General features: G+C 29.7%; 1 protein-coding gene across 1 annotated transcript; it reads right to left on the reverse strand.

Annotated features, from left to right (window-relative positions):
- Nucleotides 1-1,969: 1,969 nt before the first annotated feature.
- On the reverse strand, nt 1,970-27,767 carry LOC130449063 (actin-related protein 5). Its single transcript, XM_056786717.1, has 6 exons — nt 27,497-27,767; nt 27,109-27,444; nt 26,613-27,038; nt 4,907-5,283; nt 3,471-3,657; nt 1,970-2,638 (listed from the first exon to the last, which is right to left on the reverse strand). Exons 1-6 carry the CDS (start codon nt 27,597-27,599, stop codon nt 2,085-2,087), a joined length of 1,983 nt encoding a protein of 660 aa, XP_056642695.1. The 5' UTR covers nt 27,600-27,767; the 3' UTR covers nt 1,970-2,084.

Consider the following 27,767-nt stretch of genomic DNA (forward strand, 5'->3'; position numbering starts at 1 on the left):
AGGCACCAAACAGACATTTGTGAAGGCATAATACTATAAGGCAGGTGGTTGAAAAATCGCCGTTAAGAGCTTGGAAGTATTGCAAATAAACGGAGAAAGTTATCAAGTGTAATCAAAGAGGCACTCACATAACTGTGAGTGTTGGCGAAAACAATATATTCAGTACCTACGTTGCTTGAGTCAAGAATGAAGTTCCTATCTTGTAACGGATATCCTCATATCAGTGCAGTGGTTAAATGTCTTTTTAAGGTATCGAACTTGCTCATTGTCTCTTGAGTTGTGCTTTTGGATTGCGTGATTTTATATGTTCGACTTTCTTTTCCTCTGCTGGAATGTCTCGTGTTCTTGAATTTGCTTGCAATCTTTTTCCCTAATTCCTTAATTTTCTTGTCCATCGTTGTCATTTTATTCTCCATATTCGATTTTAGGGGTGAAATTTCATTTCCAACTTCAACGGCAATGTCAATTTTTAATGATAAAATATCGGCAGAAGTATTCATAATTGAAATATTCTAATCCAAATTGACGGAAATATTGTTTTTCAAAGTCAAAATATCGTCTTTTTTCGAAATCTTCTCATCCATTTTAGTAGAATCATCGTTTTTAATTTCAGAAATTAACAAGATCAAAATGAAAGACTTTGAACAGAAATGTTTCTTAATCAAAGCTGTCACTTACCTTACCAATGCCACTTTGAATCTCTCGAATTCCCGAACGTTTCACACGATTATTCTGTGTTTAGTTCTGTCACTCTAGTGTCTAGTCTCCTAGACACCTAGTCTCTTAACCTGTTTATTTCTGTTTATATCTGTTTATTTCACTATTTACTTATAATACCAGACCTATCAACAATGTGAATAAGTTTTAAAAACAATTCACATTGTAATTCTTGGAAATTTGCACCCGACGCTCCCACCAAATTTTAGATCCATTATCATAATTAAACAGGACCAGCTTCACTGTCAATGTCGTCGACGAATTCGTAATACGATAAAAAATAAAATTGTATTAATAAACCACATGAAGTATTAGAAAACACACATTCAATTATATATATATATATATATATATATATATATATATATATATATATATATATATATATATATATATATATATATATATATATATATATATATATTAAAAAATACTTTAAACGGAATCAAACACTTAAAAATGAAAATTTTTAGAAATTGTTCACATACATAGGAACGAGTAATCAATGATAAAAAAGACCTAAATAATATAAGTAAAATTGATAGTTCTATTTTATAAATTTTCATGCAACTATGAATGGTTTGATTGATGGCAGCTACATATTTTGAGATATAAAAACTAAGAAAAAATTATTTTCTCTTGTTCAAACAGATTTCTATTTTGATTTTATTTTTATTTTCATATTCATGTAGGTGATCTATTGATTAATATACACACCTCCAAAAGTCTTGGCCCCATTGTTTATTTGTCACATGTTTATTTTAATTTCAGCATTTGTTGTTTACAAATATCTTCTTATCTTATCATACAAATAAAAGCAATTAGGAAGCAAAAACTGGTTTTCGTATGAAAATATTCAGAATTTTGTAAAAGAAGTCAGTTTTGAATTGTAGTGTGTATTCGTTGAAGTTTGTCACTAAGATGAGATTGCTAGGCGTTTAAATATGCCGCGAACTTCGATAAGGCGTGTAGTGGGCTTTTTCAAGAAACTGGTGGCGTTGCACGGCCGGTGTCTGGTCGACCTAGAGTGACTTCAGAGAGGGAAGATCAGGCCCTTCGAAGTCATTTTTTGCATACCTACCGAAGAGTAATTTCGAGAAGTACCATAAGAAGGAGCTTACATTCCTTAAATCTCAGGACAAGAAGACCTTTAAGGGTACCTAGACTTCTACCTCAACATAGAGCTGAACGTCGCCAATGGGCTGAAGAGCATCGGAATTGCTTCTACTACTAGCTTCTATAAAACTACACGTTTTATAATATATATGTTGTAATTAATTTAAGAGACAAATGTATTTTTTTATTTAAAATCTAACATGTATACAATGAAATTGATGACACTGATATAATAAACAACAGTTGAATCATTAACAATCAACATCAACGGTAATTTCTTTTGGTGTAGGATAATATCTATTTGATGCTTTATGGGTTTTGAAATATTCTGGACCACATTCCTCATACATGGATTTAGTTAATAAATTCTTTGTATAATCGCCTCTCATTGCAAATTCCTTGGCACCATACCAAGCAGTCAAACTACAATTTTCCATAATATTAACATTAACCTCGGACTTGAAAGGCCTTATCGAAATTAAATCGTTTAAAATACGTTCTTTGAAACCTTTCAGAGAACCTAAGCCACCAGTGACAATAACGTTAGCTGCTAATTTCAATTGATCTTCCTCGTTGAACAAAGATAAAACATAACCAATAATTTCAGAGAGACCAGCTTCTACCGAACCTGACATATATGGTTTAAATATGAGTTCTGGAGCTCTAAAACGCTCAATACCAACATGGAGCTGATGCATTTCGTCCACATTTACACCTTCTTCAAATTGTGATGGTTCATGTGCTCTTATAACTTCTTCTAGTTCCAGAAGCTTTTCATTTTCTGCCTCGCTGTCAGAATCTCCCCCTTAAAAATGAAGGTTGAAATAAGTATTATACAATGTAACTATGAATTAACTGTCATGTATTGCAACTTCTCTTAGGGGCGTCGGTTAGTGGGTTAATTGGTCATTTTGCCTCTAATTTTATAACTTTCGAAACCGAGGTTTGTATTTCCTGGAACATGCTTCAGTCAGTATTTAAAAGATTTTTCTGTGGCTTCCCAAATAATAAAATGCCATGTTATTTATACTGTTCTTTGCAGAAATGGAATTAGACTGTATCTAATACGATGTATCAACATACGTAAGATAGACAGTAGCTCCATAAACAGCTTGACAACTGTAACTAAAGTCGGGCAACTGAATGATACTTGATAAACTTGAGAACAGTTTACCATCTAAGTCTCATGAATTAACAACTTCAATCTGATCTAAAAAATCTAGCCAAAATGTTGCAATGTAAGTTTCAATCCAGTTTACAATTCCAGACAAAAACTTACATAAATATAAGTTTAGGCTTCACTATAATCAGATTTATTAATTTCAGACAGTCAAACAATTGAGCTGCTCCTTCTAAAACTGAAAATTTTTGATATTCAGATAATACGAGTTATCATTTCTTTTCCCCCTTTTATCGACAAGGGTTATGAAAAAATACTTTATATATCTATAAGAAAACTGCATCCTTTGACATCCATATAATAGTATATAGATTGAATCCAGCTTTTTGCGAAATGTAACTGAGGTGAGTTTAGATCGTTACAACCAGTTATAAGGTTCGCAATCAGACAAAGGCCATTGGTATTTCGTACTTAATTTAGTAGGATGAAAATAAAACCTGAATAAAGTTTTACTCACCATCTTTGCTAATGGTCTTATAAATATCCCAATCCTCATCTCTTAATCCAAAATCATCATTTCCTTTTTCTTTTCGTGCCAATTGAGATATTATTCTCATTCTCTCTTGACCTGCTGCAGTTCTTCTTTTGAATATATCTTGTTTACGTTGTTTACGTGTAAGTTTTTTGTTAATAATATCTTGTCTCTGAAAAAACATGGAAATATTTTTATAATTGATTTTGATATACATATATATATATATATATATATATATATATATATATATATATATATATATATATATATATATATATATATATATATATGATGATTATTGATGAATACAAATTTAAAGTTATAAACAAAAAACTACCTTATATAAATGTACTTAGGTTATTTTTCAAAATAAGTTATTAATATATATATATATATATATATATATATATATATATATATATATATATATATATATTTGAATTCATTTGTTTAAAACTTTCTTAATCGATCAATTAGTACTATCTTGGTTAGGTTAGGATTGATTTTGGGGACAAATAGTAAATGATTTCTTTGACGACATATCATCCATCTCATAATCTGTTAAAAATGAATAATCAAAAATCTATTTGTTAGAATCCCACATTATATTGAAAATATTTGTGCTTTTATTTCTTAAACTTTCTTATAACATATAAAGTGTTTTTCGAGGACATCTTGATGCAATAAATTCATCTCAAATGCAGATTATCAAGTGGGAGAGATTTTTTTGGGAAATTGAACAAGAAATTAATTATCTAAATATACGTGAAAAGTTCCTGATTTTTAGTGTTTACATGGCTGAATTTATGTTTTAAATATATCATGTTCTTACTAATCAATTAGTGGAAAAACCGGAAGTACTGATTTTCAACATCTGGATACTCTATAAATGAATAACACGATCTCGAAAATGATCTATCTTTATTTTTCACTTCCTCACAAAATGATCCAATTATAGTTATTTCTATCATCCATGTTTCCTTGAAAGAAATCCCATTTTCAGCATTCACTTCACGTTTGCAGTCACTAAAATCTACCAAATTCCAAAACCCCTCAAAAATATCTTTCATTTCTTCGTTTAATATTATTTTTAATTATTTTAATTAAATTAAATTAATTAATAAATTTAAAGTTAAAAATTCTTCCTTTTTTGAACTAAATGGCCTTATCGTATGTGTATTGTTTTTGAAGGAATTATAGCAATTATAATTCAGAAACTGTGTAGTTGAGAAAAAATTATTAAAAATTTATATAAATGTCTTGACTCAAGGAACTCAATGATTAAAATTTAAAAAATGATGATTGACATTAATGAAAAAAGGTCATCTCAAATGAATTGACAGAAGGACATTGGCACATCAGCATTGCACATTTTATTGTTATTCATTTTTTATTGATAGAAAAAATTGTACACTTGCCATTTTTTTAACATTATCCAAGAAGGAATGTAATGCACTGTCATTCTCAAATACCATTTTTGAATTCTTGGCTTGCTTAATAGGTGGTTCTTCAATATCATCTATATTAGTTGAAGCTAATATTTTTTGTTTAGTTTTCTCAATTCTTGCGTTCAAATTTGCAACAGTTTTTTGCAAATCTTGTACGCTTTTTAATTCATATTCAGACAATATCTGATCAACTTCCTCCTTTTCAGCCCCAAAATCAATAATTTCTTGGAGTTCTAAGAACTGTTTCAATTTATCTTGATCTTCAGCAAGCCGTTCTTCTCGCTTCCTTGCATTTATTTCTGTTAACCGTCTGGCCAGCTCACGTTTTCGCTCTTTTTGTTGTTCTACTACAAAATACGAATGATTTATACAAAATTATAGATTGAAATCTTTGAAGATATTTTTTGTCTTGAGCTTATATTTACCTTGTACTGAATATATAGCAAGTATAGAATCTACTATTATACATAAATCAGATAAAATTAGAGCTGTAGTTAATGCTATCAGTAATAATGAAAAACATCATCATAATTAAACTAAAAAATCAATAAAGCTCCAAAATATATCGGAACAAGAATTGAATAAACTAGATGATTCTTCAAATGTAATTCTCAAATCATAATTATACAACCAGATAAAAATAATAATCTATTGATAATGGACATGAATAATTACAATGATCAAATGATGGTGTTACTGAACGACAAAAATATTTCTCAAAAAATCAAAACAGATAAAACTAATATTCTTTGAAATAAAAATAACACATTCATTCAAAAAATTAAAACAATGGTTCGATTGATACAATTGATTAAAAATCATTACAAATACTTAATGCAATACCACCAAAACTATATAGAAATTACACAAACCCAACATTCCATAGTATTATATATCCAGTCACCATTTTACAATCAATCCAAAAATCTAGAGAACATTTTATCATAATTAACTATTATGATTTTTATCTGAAAGATTTATTCAAGCTCGAATGATTTTTAGATGAAATAAATAGTCCTAATAATTACAAATTCATATCTGTCATCTCAATGTACACTAATACACCAAATGATTTAATAGCAATGTTTTAAAATAAAAATGGAATTCAATTGAACAACATACATCCCTTAGCTGCAATGAATTTCGAAGGTACAATGCATGTCCAAAGAAATAATTATTTTCAATACCGAGTCAATTTCTAACATCTAAATGGTTGCACAATTCTCGACGTATCCCAGTTTGAAGCCATTATCAAGACAGGGGAGTGTGTAGGGTGGTTATTCGTTCATTAATAAGAAGTGATCCGGTTCAGTGATCCCAATCCGGCTACTCCTCGCAACTAATCACCCCCAATTAATTATTTCAAGTACATGTTAATGTTATTATACTTTCATACATATTTTTCACATTATACATTGACTATATTTCCAGTCCCCGATGATGAATACATAAGTATTCGAAAGTTCGATATATAAATTGAAAAGCGTATACTTTGGTATTCAATTGTCAAAATTCCACAACTAAAAAGTTCATAAACTAGTTGTCAAAGATTTCGTTTCGGTTTACATATAAATATGAGGTGATACTTTCAAACCATGTCAAGAACTTATGGGTAATTAGCTTATTTAAAAATAAAATGATGATTTAAAAATATACCCAAAATGGAGAAAGAAAATAAAAGTTTGCTCTTACAATGTTGAAAAAAAGGACATTCTTCCCACTTTTCTATTATTATTATCAAACATATAGAAAAAATATAATACGCCAGGAACAAACGATCAACAATAGTTATTTTATCTATAATAGGTTAGTACATGAGCTTTTAATTCGAAGCAGTTAATGAATTTATTTTTAAAGATTTTTTATAGGACACAAGTTATTTGAAAATTGAAAATTTCAAAAATTAAGTACGTGTCATAAGGGACTGTTCATAATTTACGTAACGCTGAAATTTCAAAATTTCATGGCCTGTCTGTAGCGCTACCGTAACAACGTACTCTACCCTGTCTGTTTGTCTAGGACTCTAGGATAACGTAACAACGTAACAACCTCTTGAAAAAGAAAACGAGTTATAAAGACCATAAAAAAGCTATTTAAAAACGATGATCTGCTTATACATGTTTAATCAACTTAAATATTGCAAGCTAAATTATCTAATGTCATTATATATATATATATATATATATATATATATATATATATATATATATATATATATATATAATATCTATATAAATATAATGTTAACATTATATTTGCTCTGATACATTTTTTGTCTTATTAAAAATAAATAAATTTTAGAATTTGAATTATTAAACATGTCTTTGGCGTATCTTAAGCTATACATTCATTTTATTTTAAGTTTCACTGACACACCCAAAAACAAAAGAAGTAATATTATTACATATTAAGTATCGTGTAATGAGTGTCTTCATTGGATAAATATCTCAATATTTAGAAAATAGATAAAAAAATTATCAACACGAAAAAAAAAAAAATAAAGCATCACCAATAAACCATACATATATTCAATTATAACAATTCAAAAATTGTAGAAACAGTCAGATAGAGGTAAAAAAAATTTTAGGTGTTCTTCATTTTCATTTACAATTAATGTTTTGGTTCTAGTGTCCGGTTAGCGAGCGTTTTTGCATATTATTATAACATGATCCAACTAGCGCACATCTACAATTTTCAGTTAATGTCTTAACAAATGTGCCTGGAAAATTGCGTTATTTTCTGTAGAATAGACGTAAGCCACGATACACATACACTCTCTCGCAGAATGTGACGTCACGTTGGAATCATGTGAAGTATAATGTATGCTGTATACCTGTTTTATTGTGATTCCAAAAATAATATTTGATGCAAAAACATATCTATATATGTATAATTTATATGGCTATTAAATTTATCAATTAAATTTCACATTCTTAATGCTGCGTGCCTACAAGAAATATAATTTCCTGCGTGCCTACAAGAAATATAATTTCCTGCCTGTTCGTGAAATAAGAGACTATTTAAAATATGATTAGTAAAATTATAAAATTATTCAATTTAAAAATATTGTTTCTGAAATATTATGCGTATATTTTATTTATTTCTTAGATCGAATTATATATAAGTAAATAAACCATATTTCAAGCCTAAACACTTTGCATTATATGGGACTACCCTATTCGAAATGAATGGAACAAAGGAATTAAAATAAAAAATAAATAAATGGGGGATATCGTATTTAAATATTTCCCACCAGTCTGAAACCGTTGTTGTTGATAATTCTAAACCTGAATCCCAATAACATAAAATAAGTATAATTATTGACAACAAATATGAATTGTGTGTGTTATATTGTGATTTACGACTTTCATTCATAATATTTTAAAATTAATTTTATCCTCTCCACCATAGGGTCCTGTCCACTACTTCACCAAGTCTTATTTTTTTTTAAACCAAAGTATTTATTACTTATTTCTTTGGTATTTCGATTAGTGCTTCACATGTAGCGACGGCATTATGACCTCATAATGGAAAATCCAATCTTTCAAAAGAAAATAATAACGATTAGGTCAACTCTAAAATAGCCGTTAAACACAAAAAAGATCAAAAATACACAAAAACCTCGTAAATACGTATAACTCCAGCCTAATCTTAATGGTCAAGAAAACATTCTAATTCCAGCGTGACGTCATGCGCGAGGCGTGTCAAATTTGAGCCGACAATTCAGAATAACGATATATGTGCGTTGGCTAAACATATTCAAGATTTATAGCAAGATAAATTAATGAGGTAGAGTTCATAATAATAAATATGTAATTGATGATAATGCGCCGCTGTAAAGAGGGTTGTTTAAGATAACTTTACTATATCGTTTATAATATTTTTAAGAATAACAATCAGTCAGTTTTTCACTAATTTCGAAGAAGTTAATTGGCTTCGATAAGCAATTTAGTTCGTTGATTATTGAATTTTTTCTACATTGAATATTTATCCATTTAATTTCAATTGATCGATAGTACTATTGAGGTTGGTTATAAAAGCCTGTGTCCGATATTTGCTTTTTTAGAAGTTTTCTATTTCAGTTTATGAGTTCAGTGTGTAAGTATTCACAGTCCAATGTGTCAATATCATTAATCAATTCTCTCTTTTGTATTTTGGAGTCAAAAGATGTTTCACTAAATTTTTCACTGATACTGATAAATTTCGTAATTTGTGGCAATAATGCCAAAAATTTTACTTCGGATAGGACATTGTCATGGAGTAGTTTGAACTAAAATCATTTTGAATAATATCTAAAATTATTTGTTTCAAAGTTGAAATATTTTTATGTGTAAAGTGATCTTTTAATCGTTGGAGACCATTATTTTGGTTTCGTCATGGTACTAGATCCGGACAGTTTTTTTACTGAATTCTAATTTATATTGATGTTACGATCAGCAGCAGACATCTGAGAATAAATTAATCTTCAATATTGAGTTTCATAAGATCAATCATTACTAATGATTTTATGAGAGTAATGAGAGATAATGAGAGTAACAAATAATATTATTTGTTACTCTCATCTAAATATAGTACTTCTGTGAAATGTTTGTGCATTTCTAATATCACTAATTTATTTTTAATTGGAATTTGTTTCCATGAACTTTGTCACCTATTTCAATTTCTGTTTGTTTTTGCCTACTTTGTAATAATAAGATATGCGGTTATTTCGATCTCCATCACATTTGGTGATTAATTCTTTTTTATACAATTTTTCCGGTGCTGAACTGTACGTATGTCCAAATATGAGTTTACTTGATTGAAAAAAAAAGAATAATTTGAAATATTTTACTCATAGAACAATTATAGAATAACTATAAATTACTTTTACATGTAATAAACACTGATTCTGCAAATTGGCAATATTTTTTTATTAGTTAAACCAACTTTATTAAATAACTTACGACATTATGTATTTCGCATTTATCTAAAAATGGAGAATTTTCAATAAAATGGAGAATTTTCAAACGGCTCGCAACCGCAAGTGGAGTCGCTCCACGGCTCGGAGCGTCATTTTGCGACCTGAAGTAGATTCGCTCCGCGATCTAGACCGATCAAAGCCCGAATATAGTGCCTAGTATCCAGAAAAAAAATTTCATGTAAGTGGATCTCTTTTTCTAGTAAAGGTAATTTAGTATTTTTTTGGGCGTTTTCCAGGTATGTAAATACGCCCGTGTTTTTAAGCGGGAAATTTTAGATAGTGTCCATATCAATTTTCTTATAGTCCAAGAGCTGGCTGCAAAGAACCTGGCCAATCGAGTTACCGGAGGAAGTATTTTTTATGATACTACTCACTGTAATCATTGAAAAACTCATTTAGTGCCAGGGCAAATATGGTGCACAACATTGCTATATTTTTTCTTCGGTACATTTTTTGGGCATAAACTGTATATCGAGTAACCGCTTGAAACTGATTTTAAAATTTAGTTTCGAGTGAGTAAAAAATAATTATGAACAAGTGCCTTGTTAAATCTGGTATTAATCTCATGGCACGACATTATGTTAACTTTTTTTTTGTTGCGTTACCGTACCTATCGAGTACCGCTTCGAATTATAATCAAATTAAATTTTAAAGATTTCTTATTAAGAAAATAACATGTGATGAGCAAGAATTATAGTAATTTTTTAGTGATTTTTTTATCTATACGAGTATTTTATAAAGTGTAAACATAAAATACAATAAAAGTTTTATCATGTATTTTACTATCTTATCATCATGGTCACCTTCATTTCCAAAATGATTATCATCGTTATTTTCATCATGATCACTGTCATTATTTTTGTTGCAATCATCATTATCATAATAATCATCGTCAAAATTATCAATTTCATCAAGCTCTACCATAACAATGTCTCAACTAAGAGAGGTGTCCATCCGCTTTGTTCTGGTGAAAAATTGATGCAGTTAGTTTCTATAGCATTTTGCCACATTGAAGTTACAAAAATGGTTCCTAGAATTTGTTTCAGTGATTTCCAACATAGTGGAAGTTGAGTTGAATCAAGTCTGCTACAGACGTTGACGTAAATCGATTTTGAAACATTAATAATCTCGCATCAATTACATTATTACAACTTATTTCATGAATTTTACAAGTATCATTGCAATATTTCCATATTTCTTAAATTATCAATTTCGTCAATATTATTTAAACTAGGGAATAATTGCTGAACTTGTGGATTTCTTAATAATTCTTTAAAAGGCTTAATTTTACCTTTTCTGAAAAAGCTAACTGTATAATCGCATCCAGTGTATGCCGGGCAAAGAACACATAAGATCACCAAGTGTATATTCATTTAAAAAATCAATTAAGGCTTATTTAAATTGAAGCTTTATAAAAATCGTTAGGACTTTTCTGTGCGGGTCTTGATATTCAATAAGATGTATTGCGATTTTAATTTTCTGTATCTTTAATGGAAGGAATAAAATACTGATCAAAAATTATGTGAATTTCAGACGAAGTTATATTACAAATTTTTGATAATATTAATTCTGCTATTTTATCGAACGTTCGATGATTATAATTTGAAGCTGTTACTCGATAGGTACGGTAACGCAAAAAAAAGTTAAAATAATGTCGTGCCATGGGATTAGCACCAGATTTAACAAGGCACTTGTTCATAATTATTTTTTACTCACTCGAAACTAAATTTTAAAATCAGTTTCAAGCGGTTACTCGATAGGCAGTTTATGCCGAAAAAATGTACCGTACAAAAAATATAGCAATGTTTTGCACCATATTTGCCCTTGCACTAAATAATTTTTTCGATAGTCACAGTGATTAGTATCATTCAAAAAATACTTCATCCGGTAACTCGATAGGCCAGGTTTTTTTGCAACCAGCTCGCGCTCTATTATGTTGAGTAGATGAATCGCAGTAAAAAATTAGACATACATTATTTGTGAGCGGAAAATTTTAGCTAGCATCTATATAGATTTTCTTATGTTGAGTTTACAGTAAAAAAATTAGCAAAAGAGAGAGATAAGCTTTATTGTCATTAGAAAATTTTACAATTGTATAGACAAAGTGACAATAATAATAAGGTCTTTCAAGCAGAAATTCCTTTGCCAATCTTCGAAACTTATTGAATGTACTTTCCATTTTTAATTCTGAAGGAAGCTGATTGAATGATTTTTTGGCACTGAAGATGATGGAAATGGAATGGAAACAAATCAGAAGTGGGTTCAGTTAGTAGTAGTTCTTCTAGTAGGGTAGCTATGAATGGGTCTCTCAGTTGAGTTGTGAAAGTGGTTGCGAACCAAACAAACGGATTCTAAAATGAAAAGGACAGGAAGAGTTAAAATTTTGTGTTTTTTTGAAATAGAATTCGCCATGTCTTCTACTACTGAAACAAAAAATGTAACGAAAAGTTTTTTTTGATAGATCCGAAGAGGTGCAAACTACAATAACCCCAGAAAGACAAACAATAGCAAAGATACGATTCGAAAAATTTATATATATATATATATATATATATATATATATATATATATATATATATATATATTGGCAAGCAGAGGATAATTTTTCACTATGTACAGACTTGATCAAATTTAAGGATCGTATTAATTTATTGTTGAGTTTTAGAGGTTGTAAAGCTTCTTTGTAGGATAAAACTAAAGTTTTCTCAGAATTTCAAGAGAGACCGTTAGCGTCAGACCAGTATTAGAAATGAGATCTTTGCCTATAGTAGAATGTAAAGCTTGTATATCTGGACCACTCTAGGTTACACTGGTGTCAGTAAATTTACCATTAATTCGTAAGTCTGTGACATCATTGATGAATACCGAAAACAGAACTGGACCCAAAACTGAACCATGAGGTAAAACCACTACCAACTGGCAAATATATTTATTAAATTTATTTTTAAATGTGGTATAAATTTCATTGAGAACAGAGGACAAAGCGTCAGTAATGCATTTATTAGATAGCGAACCAAATTTTTGAGCTTTCAAGATTTAATGTTTAAAAAGAAAGAGTAATAGACGGTTTTTCATTAGTCGCTCAATTATCCTTCGATAGGATAGGTAACAATGCAATAGGACGATAGTTACTATAGTCTATTTATCGAAGAAAAATAGTAAACTAAAACAATGACTAGTGCATGATCATCACGTGAAAATGCTGGGCGGAACAAGGCATCGTTATTGGTCCAAATCAGTGGTACCATAAAAAACCTCAAATGAAAAGCCACGTGGGAGGGACGAGTTCCGCATTGCTGTAGAAGCCGTTAGATCAGGTGTAGTACAGGGACGGCATCGTATTATCGCACTGCAGTGAGATTGTTAATTTTTGTCTGTAGCGAAATTTTCTTAACCATGTGTGACACGGATACAGCTTATAAAGTTGTTGACATTAGCTATACTCCGCATAAGAAAAGAGCGAAGACTATTAATGACATTATTTCCAAAATGACAAATGTTTCCGGATTATCTTCTTCAAGTATATACAGAAAACTTCATGCGTACAGGGCTAATCTTTCAGTGGCCGACCCAAAAAAAATATCCATCAAGAAAAAAATTGATGTCTTCGACAGGAACACCATCAGAAAAATTGTGCACATTTTTTTTCAAAACGAGTTACATTCAATGGATAAAGTTCTGAGAGTAGTTAACGAAGATAAGAACTTGCCGGATTTTAGAAGATCAATATTGATCAATAGATCACCTTCATCATGAATATCAAAATAAGAATAAAATCAAACTAGAACTTTGTCCTAATAAGAAAAATTAATTTTTTCTTAGTTCTCACATGTCAAATATATACCAGTAATCAATTAAATTATTTGTAGTTTTATTAAAATTTACAAAATAAAGCTATAAATTTTACTTAAATTATTTAGGTCTTTTTTACCATTTATACCATTTCTAAAAAGAACCAAGTTGGTTTCGTATACTATTCCGTTCTTATGTTATTGTTAATTTTATATAATGTGACATCAAGAGAATTGATTCTATTATTTTGCTCAAACTCAATTGTAAATTGAAATTTTTAATGATAAGAATTGAATTTTTTATTTATGTTTTCAATTTGATTGTTTGGTACGGCAGTAATGCAATCACCTACATATCGGAAAAAGAATGGAATATTTATACCAAGTTTACTTCCATTAGCAATTGTGCTATAATACTTGAAATGGAGCCCCCATAGCGTAACCATCAATTTGTTAGATATTTCATTTTCATATTTGAAATATGTTGTTGTAAGTGTGAGTTCTATAGCTTTTATAAATTCGTTTTGAGTTATTTCTGTATATTCTTTAATTTTGTCTGATTTTTTTATTAATAAATTTTTCAGTGGTAATATTTGTATATAAAGAAACCACATCTAACGAAATAAATACTCGTTAGGAATTTTTTTCAAAATACTTTCCAAATAATTAGATAATGGGGTGAGAGGAGTTTGAGTACTTGATACAATCGGTCGAAGGGGAATGTCAGGTTTATACAGTTTTGGTAAACCATATATTTTAGAGGGTAAAGCATTGTGAATTTTCAATTTTTTTGTATCTGATGGCGAAATGAAAAATTGTTCTTCCCAAGATGGAATTAGATCATTATTTTGTTTGTGATAAGAATTCTTAGGGTCTTGTTCAATTTTTTTGTAAGTTGTCTTATCGTTTAAAAATTTCATCATTTTACTATTATAATCGTCTGATTTCATTACAACAGTTATATTATTTTTATATGCTTTAAAAATTTTGAGATTTCTATTGACGAATTCTTTAGTTTTAGTTATATTTTGCGGTTTGATATTGCTCTGTTGTTTGTTTTTCAAATTATTTTTGAAATTAGTGATAATATTACAAGTATCAGATCTTAGTTTTGCATTCAATCTTACATGAGATATTTGTCACAGGTAATTCTATGTCACTAGAAATATTTTGTGCAAAATTGGGATTTTTAAAAGATAGATAATAATTGACGATTCGACTTTTCTTTAAGTCTTTATCAAAATATGATATTGACAATGACAATTTGCGTATTTATATTGATCAATAAATCACCTTCATCTTGAATATCAAAATAAGAATAAAATCAAAATAGAACTATAAATTTTACTTAAATTATTTAGGTCTTTTTTATCATTTATAGCTTTTTCGTTCTTATGGATGCGAACCATTTCTAAAATAGTTTAACTAAAATTTATAGTTCTATATTGTAAATTCTAATAAAACTACAAATAATTTAATTGATAACTGCTATATATTTGAGATGTGCGGAATAAAGAAAAATTAATTTTTCTTATCAGAACAAAGTTCTAGTTTGATTTTATTCTTATTTTGATATTCATGATAGAGGTGATCTATTGATCAATATAAATACGCAAATTGTCAGTGTCAATATCATATTTTGATAGAGTTAAAGAAAAGTCGAAACGTCAATTTTTAGAACATCTAGAAACATTTTTAAAGTAATGTTATAATTTTGATAGACGTGAAGAGTTTTCAGACCTAATCAATCAATGTTACAATAATAACGATCCATTTTTTACAGTAATGTTATGATTTGCGATGGAGATACGGTCCTGCATTTAATGTGAGAAGTATACGGTTAAATCGTGGGAGTGATAAAACAACATTGTGAATAAAGTAATAATCTATAATTACCAGAAAGTTCAGAAATATCTTGTGTAAGTGCAAATTACCATATATTACTGATGCGTAATTCCGAAACATTAATATAAGAGAAAAACTAGATATAAAACAAATCAGGATTATTAATATCAACAAAAAAAGCGATAAACCAATATCATTTAAAAACCAATAAAAATAGAAATCCAAACTGATAAAAATACAGACCCGGACTGAATCCGAATAGAATAGCAAAATTAAACCACACTAATAACGTAGCTAGACGAGTTTTTACCAGCCCGGGTAAGTGTTGGGTGCTGAATTGGGTAGGTGCCTAGCGAAACTGAACGGGACGTGGAACTTAAGAATTGACGATATGGAAACTATAGAAGGAAAGTTGTTTCAGATAAATGGTAGTCTCAAGAGCATGGAAGGAAAAATAGACAGAAATACATATATTATAGATTAATTAAAACAATAAATCAAAGGCTTCATCAAATAATAGCCGAACAAGAAGAAAAACTGGAAAACGTAGAAATAAAAATGAGGCGCAATAATATAATACAGTAAAAGTTCCTTATTCGCGCTTCCTTCTTTCGCGTTTTCACTATTCGCGGCTAAAATTTTCTTTATTCGCGGATCTAATAAGTACATACATAATAATAAAAGGATTCCAATAGGTAACCAACCCAAAATCCTTTGTAAATGCCGTCAAATGGACTAATAAAAAAGTAAAATAGATCTTATAAAAACTTTGCCTAAAATATGTTGTTAAATGATATTGCCGACGACTTTGAAATAAGCCGCCTTCGCCGCAATCGGTGTTTTTTAGAATGTAAATAAACAGAATGAAAGCAACCTTATTATTCAATGATGAAGTACATATACATATTTTGAATGTTGCTGTTCCGTTCTATGGTAAAAGTCGCTTTGCGTGTTTTATTTTTTCGTCTTTCACATTCGTTATAAAAATTGTAATCGAGGACGAGATGGGTTCGAGCAGATAGAAATCAAGTAACATTCAGGAATTGCTTGAATCGCAAGATGAAGATATGACTGAAACCGACTTAGAGGAAATGTTAAATTCACAGCCTATTGAAGAAGAGGCTTCAACAATCACTCGAAACGTAACATTTAATTTGAAAAATCTTAGTGAAGGTTTAAGAATGACAAATGAGCTTTGCGATTTCTTTATGAACATTGATCCGTCTATGGAACGAAGCCTTATTTTTAAGAGGCAAATTGCTAATGCGACTGCTCCGTGTCAGTCTGAATTGAAGGAGCTTTTAAAAACTGCCAAGCAAGAGAAAATTACAAAATTCGTCAAACCATTGCCTAAGCCTAAAGATAATTAATCAAATTGTTCAAAAACTTAAATAAAATTGATTTTTTTATATATTTGTTTGTTATGTATTTATTTATTTATTTTGTCACCTAGGAACGTATCCCCCATAATCCCATACAAATTACCATTCCGTATTCACGGTTTCTGTATTCGCGGCATATTTTTGGAACATATACTCCGCGAATAAAGAGCTTGTACTGTTTACTGATTCAAGGAATCGAAGATGAGGAAAATGAAAGTCAACAAAAAATAGAAGAAAAGATCCAATTCATAATGGGGAAAATAGAGGAGTCGACCTGGAAGCTGATTTAGTAGAATGCTACGGAATAGGTGAATTTAAAATAAACAAAAAGAGACCGATTATAGTTAAAATATAAAAATGGAACAAAAAATTAGAAATTTTGAACCAAGCTAAAAAACTGTAAGATACCAATATATGGATTAATAAAGATTACTAAAAGAAAGTGCAAATAGAAAGGAAGAAGTTGTTACCTAACGTGGTATTAGCCAGAGAACAAGGGCACAACGCAAGTCTCAAATATAACAAATTAATTGTAAATAACAAAATATATGGAGGCATACGAGTGTATGGAGGAAAAGTCGAGATAAAATGATAACAAGAAACCTGCAGCCAGCGATTTTTACCCAGAAAATGGAAGAGGGAATAATAATAAAGCATTGATATATGTCGACAACGCAATGGAATGGATAAGAGCTAAAGGTAAAAACAAGAAAAACAAATGAAAGGATGTAGAGAGAATAGCATCATGGAATATCAGGACAATGCTGGCAATGGGAAAAATTGCAAAAGAAATGTTGAAATACAAAATACATATATTGGCACTCCAATAAATACGATGAAAGGGAAAAGGACAAATAAATAAGGAAAAATATACTCTATTTTATGGCGGGGAAGATAAACAAGGGTGGAACGGTACAGGTTTTATGATCAGTAAAAGAATGAAAAGAAATGTGCTATAATATGAACTTATAAGTGGGAGAATATTAAAGCTAAGAATAAAAAAACTATAGCAAACATAATAATAATTAATATTTACGCACCAACTGAAGAAGCAAAAGATAAATATGAATTCTATGAAAAACCTGGTTAAGGTATGCGATGACGTCACAAGACATGATACATTATTGATTATTGGAGATATGAATGCAAAAATAGGAAAAAAGACTATTTAAGAAGTGTGACAGGAAAACACACCCTACACGAAACAACTAACAATAATGGAGGGCGAATATGTAGTATACTCGAGGAATTCAACATGTATAGTAGTAGCTTTAAGCACAAGACAGAATATAAAATTGAGTGAATGGTACCAGGAAGTACCAAGGGAAACTAAATAGATCACGTCCTAATATCAAAAATGGTACAAGATGTAAGATCATACAGAAGAACAGGTGTTGAGACTGATCATCACTTAGTAATAATCAAAATTAAATTAAAAATAGTAAATATAGTGAACAAGGTAATAAAAAGCATAAAATGGAATGTACAGAAACTGAAAACGAGGGAAGAAGGGTACGTAAAAGAGATAGAAAGACAATTACAAAAGAGAAGAAGGAAAAGATACTATTGATGAGCAAGGGAAAGAGATTAAGAAAAGTAAGAAAGTCATTGGTATAAGAGATTTTAGAAAAAATAACGATAGGTTTGACATGGAATGTACAATAAAAATTGAAGAGAAAAAATAAGTTAGGTTGAAATGGCTAAGAACTATGAAACAAGATGATTATAATATATATAGAAAAATAAGAAAAGATAGCACCAAGATAATAAAGACAAAGAGAATAAAATGGCAAAGCGATAGTAAGGACAACTTGGAAAATGACATTAAAAATAATGTAAAATTATATCAACATATAAAGAAACAAAATAGAAAACGAAATATAACAAATATCAATGAAAGAGAATGGAGTCAGTATTTCAAAAAATTATTAACGAAAGACAGTGAATACGAAGAAGATGATATAAGTGATAATGGTACCATACTAGAAAATGAAGAAGAACTGACCGAAGCAGAATGTAATGACATAATAGAAAAATTGAAACACAATAAAAAAGGACCAGAGGAAATAGTGAATGAAATAATAAAATATGGGGGAAATAACATATGGTATAAAATATTCAAGATCATAAAAAGAGTATGGGAAACAGAAGCAATTCCAAGAGAGTGGTCCACTCAATTGATTATACCAGGGGAGTGAGGAAATCCCAGCATATGTGGTAATTATAGAGGTATTAGTTTGCTTAATACCGTATACAAAATAATAACATTAATAAATGATAGACCTAAAAAGGTAATGAACCAGAAATAGGGAAATATCAAAAAGGTTTTAGGCAAGGAAAATCTACAGTAGTTGCCATACATAAAACAAGTGATCGAAAAAAACTATGAGCACAACATTTATATGCTAATGCTATTAATCGACTTCAAACAAGCATTTGACAGTCTGAAAAGAAGGACGATTATAAAGGACATGTACCCCAAAAGTTGATACGATTGGTGAAAATGACTATACTAAATTCTAGGGCAAGGGTTATAACAAAAAACGGACCAGCTGAGGAATTTGAAATAAATGCTGGGGTAAGGCAGGGTGACGGACTCTCGGGGTTTTGTTTAACATTGAAGGCATAATAAGAGAATGTATCGATGGAAGTATCATTAATAAATCATTACAAGTAATAGCATATGCTGATGATTTGACTCTAATAGCAAGAGACCGAAAGAGTTTAGAGAACACATTAGAGAGAATTGTAAGAGAGGAAGGAAAAAGAGGATTGAAAATAAATCAGAAAAAGACAAAATATATGAAAATTGAAAGAAAGAAGGTTTTTGCAAACAAGAACCAGTGAACATAAATGATCTCATCTTCAAAGTAGTCGACACCTTTAAGTACTTAGGAACAATGATAAGCAACAAAAATGACACAGAAAACGAGACAAGACAAAGAATTTATGCGGGATATAGGACATGTATAAGTACAAAACTATAATGCAGAGCAAACGAATTAGCAGAGCAACCAAATTAAGAGTCTACAGGACTGCGATAAAACCAGTACCTACATAGGCCGCTGAAACATTGAGAATAACAAATATAGACAAAGAACAACTGAGGATATATGAGAGGTGAATAATTAGGAAAATTCATGGATCAGTAAAAGTTGGAAATAATGACTATAGAAGACTTATGAACTATGAAATTAAGAATATATTAGAAAATGAGAATATAGTAAATACAATTATAGCAAAAAGAATACAATGATACGGGCACATTAAAGGAATCGAAAAACGGCAGGGCACAAGGAAAAGCACAGAATGAAGACCGAGCGAGAAAAGATTGCCTGGTAGACCAAAAAATAGATGGGAAGATCAGATTGTGCAAGATATGGAAAATCTGGGAGTACGTGACTGGAGCAAACAGATGCAGGATAGAGAAAAATGGTATAAATTGGTATGATTGTAGATACTTATCAAGTAACAATCCTCGTTGGATTCGTGAATCCTACACCTAATATCTCGAAAAAACTGAATATATGGGCTGAAATAAAAGGCGACAAAATAATTGGTCCCTTTTTCATTGAACGAAAGAAAATAAAAAAATGGAAGTAAAATAATTTATTTTCTGCTTCAATTGACTAAAGCCCCAACATATCCACCGTTTCTTTCTAAACATTTAGTGGTTCGTCTATTAAATTCCCTTTATACATGCTTGATTATATCTGCTTTAATTTCCTGACATGTCTCTCCTTTCCAAATGATTAATATTTTGAAAAGGCATTTGCTGGTAAACCTTATGTTTTAAGTAGCCCCATAAGAAATAATCCAGAGAGGTTAAGTCTGGAGATCGAGCCGTCCAAAAAATGTGTGATTGCCTGTGTATTACTTGGTATCCCCTCACAATTACTGTGGTATGGCATGTAGCACCGTCTTGTTGGAACCATGCACGTTGACGGTTTATTAGGGATAGTTCGCTAATAAAACCATTGCATAATTCATATTGTAAAAAACTTAGATAACGTTCAGCATTCATTGATTGTCGAAACAAATATGCATCCTCTTGAATGAATATTGGTCTTGGGTTTTGGTGGTAATGTGAGGATTGCTGTCACACCACCAGCGACAATTTTGTGAATTGATAGATCCATTTGATGTGAATGTTGACTCATCGCTAAAAATTATATTTCTTAATAAAAAGGGATACTCTTCTAACTCTAGTGTATTAAGGAACAGAATTCAAACTGTCTGTCATAATCTCTATCTTTCAATGTATGCACAAACTGGGGTTTGTATGGATGATAATTGTAATTTTTTATAATATTTGCCATTGTACCTTTACTTACTTCATTTCACATCAAAGACATTCTTTTTCTTAATGACATTTTAGTGTGTTCTACAGATAACATCACTTGTAATTGCGTGTCCTCACTGGCAACCCTCTTGGCGTTTTTTATTAAAACTATTGTGAACACTTCCAGACGTCTTAAATTTATTTATAATTTTTGAAACTGTCGAATGATGAATATTTCTATTCTGATGTTATTGTTAAATATAGCTGCTGCTTCTCGATGAGTCTTATAATTATCTCCCACAATCAACACTATTTCAATTTTTTCCTCAATACTTAACCGAACCGTCATTTCTTGTATTTTATAAAATCTAACTAGCGATTTGACAAATCTTTCTATACGCAAATTGCTAATCTCCTGAATTTGTCAGGGCAATGCTGATACATTGTTATATACAAGTTATAAACACAAAAAAAAATTTTTTTTCATGGCAGATGGATAATATTGGATATCTGACAATAATTTTCAATAATGATCAACTTTTTGTTATAACAATTGTCAATATTCTCAAAAATGAAGGTACTTTACTCTTGAGCAAAAATTCCTCGTATAAGACTAACAAATATTGATATCTGATGAGTGCATGGTTTTGAACCATGTACAATTTTTTATGAAGAATAACTTTTCTACTTTTCTTCATAAAACTAAGAAAAAAATGTTTTCCATATGGTTCCGACTTAATTGGACACACTGTATATATATATATATATATATATATATATATATATATATACAGTGCTTTTCAGATAAAAGTATCCACCTTTAATAACTTTTGTAATACTGGTATTTAGAAAAAATCCAAAAACACGTCAATTTATGTTGGAAGGGGTAAGCATTATAGCTTATTTAAACTTACTGGAAAAGCCACCCCCTCACCCCTAGCAGCATCCCCTTTATTTTTTTAAATTACTTTTCATATTTTTTATGTAAAATTTGGATACTCCTCTTTGAGCTGATTTCAAAAATGTATAATACTTGTAGGTTAAAGTAGTTAGTTTATGAGATAAACAATTTTTCTTTTAAGAGCACAAATTTTACTTATTATTTACTTTCACCTTATTTGCCTGTACTAAAATGGGTTGTACAACAGTTCAAACTCTTTAATCTTTTTAACTGTGCTATTTATTCTACTTAAAAAATCCAAACAACAAAAAACTCTACTTTTTATTAAAGTTTGACAGAGGCTCAACAACCCCAATCGTTGTCAACAATAAGTAGAGCGATCGGTGTTTCATCTTCTACAGTTTTCCGAGTTCTACATAAATTCAAGTACCACCCATACAAAGTTAAGTTGGTGCACGAGTTGAATGAAGATGATTTTGATCGTCGTCTAGAGTTTTGCGAATCAATGACGCAAATTATCAATAACAATCCACAATTGTTAAACAATATTTGCTTTTCTGATGAATGCTCATGGTCATTAAATGGCTTAGTAAGTAGGCATAATTGTAGATATTGGGCTGAAAGTGATCCACATATTATGCGTGAATTCCATACACAACATCCCCAAAAGTTAAACGTTTGGTGTGGTATCCTAGGTGACCACATTGTCGGACCTTTCTTCATCAACGGAAATTTAAATGGTGAATCATATCTTGAGTTACTCAGGGAAGGGGTTGACCCACGTATTACAACAATAATAGAAAATGATGATAACCTTTCCGAAGATTTACTGATATTTCAACAAGACGGAGCTCCCCCACACTATGCTATGCCTGTCCGACAATTTTTAAACGTTGGATAGGTAGAAGGGGGCAGATGATGGAGTGGCCACCTAGGTCACCGGATTTAACACCCCTAGACTTTTTTATGGGGGGTATTTAAAAACAAAAGTTTATGCTACCCAACCAGAATCTCTGGATGATTTACGAGAGAGGATAGAAAATGAATGTCAACAATTAAATCCAGTCGTATTAAGCAATGTCAGAGAGGCATTTCAAAATAGATTATACCATTGTATGGAAGTGAATGGTACTCATTTTGAACACTTATTGTAACTTCATAATAAATAGCACAGTTAAAAAGATTAAAGAGTTTGAACTGTTGTACAACCCATTTTAGTACAGGCAAATAAGGTGAAAGTAAATAATAAGTAAAATTTGTGCTCTTAAAAGAAAAATTGTTTATCTCATAAACTAACCACTTTAACCTAGAAGTATTATACATTTTTGAAATCAGCTCAAAGAGGAGTATCCAAATTTTACATAAAAAATATGAAAAGTAATTTAAAAAGATAAAGGGGATGCTGCTAGGGGTGAGGGGGTGGCTTTTCCAGTAAGTTTAAATAAGCCATAATGCTTACCCCTTCCAACATAAATTGACGTGTTTTTGGATTTTTTCTAAATACCAGTATTACAAAAGTAATTAAAGGTGGATACTTTTATCTGAAAAGCACTGTATATATAATGTAGTTATAAGGAGAGATAGTAATATTAATATTTATCCAGGGAACTGATTGACAATAATACATCATATAAAGAACTCACGAATGATCGCACTAATAATTGCAATAGATTGCTAAAAAAGTTTTTATCAAATTGACAAAACAAGTCAAGAAAAATTAACGAACTATATAAATATTTCTGCTTAACTCTATCTTTTGTATGATGGAACCCAATTGGTGAGTGACCTCTTAGACCAACATCAATATTGGATAACATCATTTTAATTTAAATATTCTTAGTAATTGTATGTTTAATACTGAATTTGGGGACTAGTTATAGAAACTGTAAAATATCCTAAGTTATTTGAAATATTTTTAATCCAATTGGGAATCAAGCACAGAACTAATTTTTTCTTAATGAGAATAGGAAGTTTATTCTTGTGCTTGTTTTTAATAAGATGAAATAACTCATTACTTGTATCAATTATTTGGTTTTTTAATATTGAAAGAGCATTTTCAAGAACATTATTTTCTGATCACAAAATACTTTAAAATTTAAAAGCTTATGTACTAACCTAATATAGATAAAATAACTATTTTTGGAGGTACATCTAGAAACATCCAGAAGACTTTCCAAATTGTAAAATTGTAACTTGTTTATTTGTAAATGAAGTTTTTAAAAAAAATAAGTTTCGAAAGTGAAATTTATAATTGGCGCAGCACAGTATCACGATAAAAAACTAGACTCCATATCTTAATATGTAGAGCTAAGATCTACAATCTACGAGGGACAAAAAATAGGACTCGGCCATCAAATATCTATAAGCGCCAAGTTTCTTATTTACTTGCATTTTCCCTTTTTTCATCTCTATTCTTATCTATAACTGAAGTAAACAAGAGATAATTTATTAAATAAATTGAATGTAACAGAAAAGAAATCGGAATAAAAGATTCTAATGAAAAAAGAAATTAATAATGATACAAAAAGAGAATTATTTGATAAAGAGAATTTAGACGTGGAATTACAGTATATAGGATTATATGATTTAAACAGAAATGAAAATGATACTGAAATTGAAATAAATATGGTAAGGAAAAATGTTTTATGTTTTGATGTTTTGTTTCTGTTTTGTTTTTAAATTGATTGTAGTATCTGTTTATCCTTTTCTTGAATATGTTATCTACCATTTTTTCCAGATAATTATTTTCTTTCAATGCAGTTTTTGCTTTTTGAATAGCTAAACATCTAAAGTCAGTATTTGATAGTTGGACAGATCTATCAACCAAACTTATTATCACTAATCTTTTTTGTAACATAGGATGAATATCTTTTGAATATCTTTAGGACCAAGTTGGTTTAGTACACCATTCTGTTCTTATGTTATTGTCAATTTTATATAATGTGACATCAATAAAATTGATTCTATTAATTTGCTCAACCTCGATTGTGAATTGAAGTTTTTCATGATAAGAATTGAATTTTTACTTATATTTTCAATTTGATTCTTTGGTACAACAGTAATGCAATCATCTACATATCAGAAAAAGAATGGAACATTTATATAAAGTTTGTAGAGACCATTTCCTCAAGATCTTCCATTACCAATTGTGCTATAACACTTGAAATGGAAGCTCCCATAGCACAAACATCAATTTGTCCATATTTCATTTTCATATTTGAAAAATGTTGTTAAGTGTGAGTTCTATAGCTTTTACAAATTCATTTTGAGGTATTTCTGTATATTCTTTAATTGTGTCCCATTTTTTCATTAATATATATTTTTCACAATGGTAATAGGAATATTTGTATATAAGGAAACTACATTTAATGAAATAAATACATATTCATTAGGAATTTTGATACTTTTAATTTTTTCTTTGAAAACCCATCTGATTTTGATATAGTATTTATTTTGATATAAATTTTTTTTCAAAATATTGTTCAAATAATTAGATAATGGGGTGAGATGAGTTTGAATACTTGAAACAATCGGTCAAAGGGGAATGTCAGGTTTGTGGAATTTTGGTAAACCATATATTTTGGGGGGTAAGACATTGTGAATTTTCATTTTTTTGCACCTGATGACGAAATAAAAAATTGTTCTTCCCAAGATCAAATTAGATAATTATATTGTTTTTGATAAGAATTCATAGGGTCTTATTTAATTTTTGTTGTTATCGTTTAATAATTTCATCATTTTATTATTATAATCTTCTGATTTCATGATAACAGTTTTATTAGATTTATCTGTTTTCAAAATTTTGAGATTTCTATTTTTATTTATGAGTTCTTTGGTTTTAGTTATATTTTGAGGTTTGATATTGTTTTGTTGTCTTTTGTTTTTCAATTTATTTTTGAAATTAGTGATAGTGATAAATATCAGATCTTATTTTATTTTGAATTTCGTTACTTAGATGATTGGTGTTGCATTCAATATTACATGAGATATTTGTTACAGGTCACTATGTCACTAGAAATATTTTGTGCAAAATTGGGACCTAAAGATAAAACTTCTTTTACTTCATCTGGTATGAGAGTATCAGTTAAATTCTCGGTCCCCTTTGATTTTATTTCATTTGTGTTTTCAAGAATAGGTTGCTGTTTTTCTTTGCATTTATTAAAAAGTTATTCAGTTCTTTCTCGACATTTTTCCTTAAATTTTTGTAAAATATTAATAGAAATTACTTCATTTACTTTATCTGTATTTTTTTGTTTCCTAATTTTCTTATTAGAGTAGTTGATTCAGTAATAGATAGTTGTATGACTTGGAAAATGAATCTAGATAAAACATGATTTTGATGCTGTAGGATAATTTTAAATTTAGAAATGAAGATATCAACTTATCTTTTTGCGTCTGAGTAGAAAAATTAAAAATTAATTTTTAATATTTAATTTTTATTATTCATTCACACCAACTTTGAAATCATTATCAAGAGAGGGGTGTTATTTGTTATGTTAATACTGAACTACTTACATGTTAATGCATTGTTGGTGATAATACTATATGGGAGTTGAATTCTTTTAATATTTTTTTCATAATATTCATGATTTGTCCATTTAGTTAATTCTTCTGTATAGTCCGGTGATACAGCACAAATAGAATGCAGTAATTCCTCAGCTCTACTCAAAGTAATAGCTGTGGCATGAGCAGGATACTTCAATTGCAAAATTCTATGCAAAAATGTAACTACATTCCATCCGCCAATGTTTAATCTCCTAGTGTTTTCAAAAATTGTTTGATTATTGATAATAGGAATTACATGACAAGTTTGGTATCCCAAATTTACTATCAAGGCATTTTCCAGAGGCTTTACTTGAGCATAGTGGTATGAAAAAAGTGAATCTACACCATATGATAAACCAGGAATTTCATAACACTCAAATAATAACTCTGACATCACTAAAAATTGAATGACTTACAATTGGACATCTACCATACTCAAATAAAGAAGTAATGTTCTATTACCTACATTGACGTGAAGTATTTGGATTCAAAAATGCTTCTGTTAAAACTAATGGATGGTTAACAGAGTTATCTGTATCTATTCCCAGATGTGAAAAAGTGTAATCAAACAAGTGTTCTTGCGCCTCAAAATGAGTAACAACATTTCGATCAAACTGAGTTTTCAGTTGAAACCTAACAGCCTCGATATTGACTATATCATTTCCAATTTGTAGCTGAGGGATTTGAGAATTTTCACTAGTATCCTTCTTCAGTCTTTCTTTACGGGGCTTTGCAATTAAATTCTTGAATTGGAGTAAAGGTGCTTCGTAGACTGACCATCCAGCTCTACATATGTATGATCCTAAAAGGGTTCAATATTAAATTTTCACTCTTACAGCAAATGAAAATTTTACCATTATCGATTACAATTGGTACAGCATTTTCTCTTATTGTTAGTGGGTAACTATGAATTATATCCGGTATACATTTGGGGTCTTTAAACTCCATTAATTCCATTTTGCTCAATACAATTAACTTATTTTTCTTAATTTTGAAGACTTTTTCTTATTTTATAATTTTTAATTTGCGACAAATATCATCTAGTGTTGTTCGGAAACTATCGTCTTAGATGATCTTACATCACATAGTTCACATATTAGCAGATTAAGGATCCTAACCTCGGAC

This window comes from Diorhabda sublineata, chromosome 9, assembly GCF_026230105.1.
Source record: "Diorhabda sublineata isolate icDioSubl1.1 chromosome 9, icDioSubl1.1, whole genome shotgun sequence".
Lineage (NCBI taxonomy): Eukaryota > Metazoa > Arthropoda > Insecta > Coleoptera > Chrysomelidae > Diorhabda > Diorhabda sublineata.

What these genes read in the sequence shown, in the direction of transcription:
- LOC130449063 (XM_056786717.1), bottom strand. Translation starts at nt 27,599, where the DNA reads ATGGAATTAATGGAGTTTAAAGACCCCAAATGTATACCGGATATAATT. An exon ending in CACCAACAATGCATTAACAT is followed by an intron (nt 5,284 to 26,612) that starts GTAAGTAGTTCA and finishes CGTATTTTGTAG; the next exon opens with TAGAACAACAAAAAGAGCGA. An exon ending in TGGATAATGTTAAAAAAATG is followed by an intron (nt 3,658 to 4,906) that starts GCAAGTGTACAA and finishes ATGTTTTTTCAG; the next exon opens with AGACAAGATATTATTAACAA.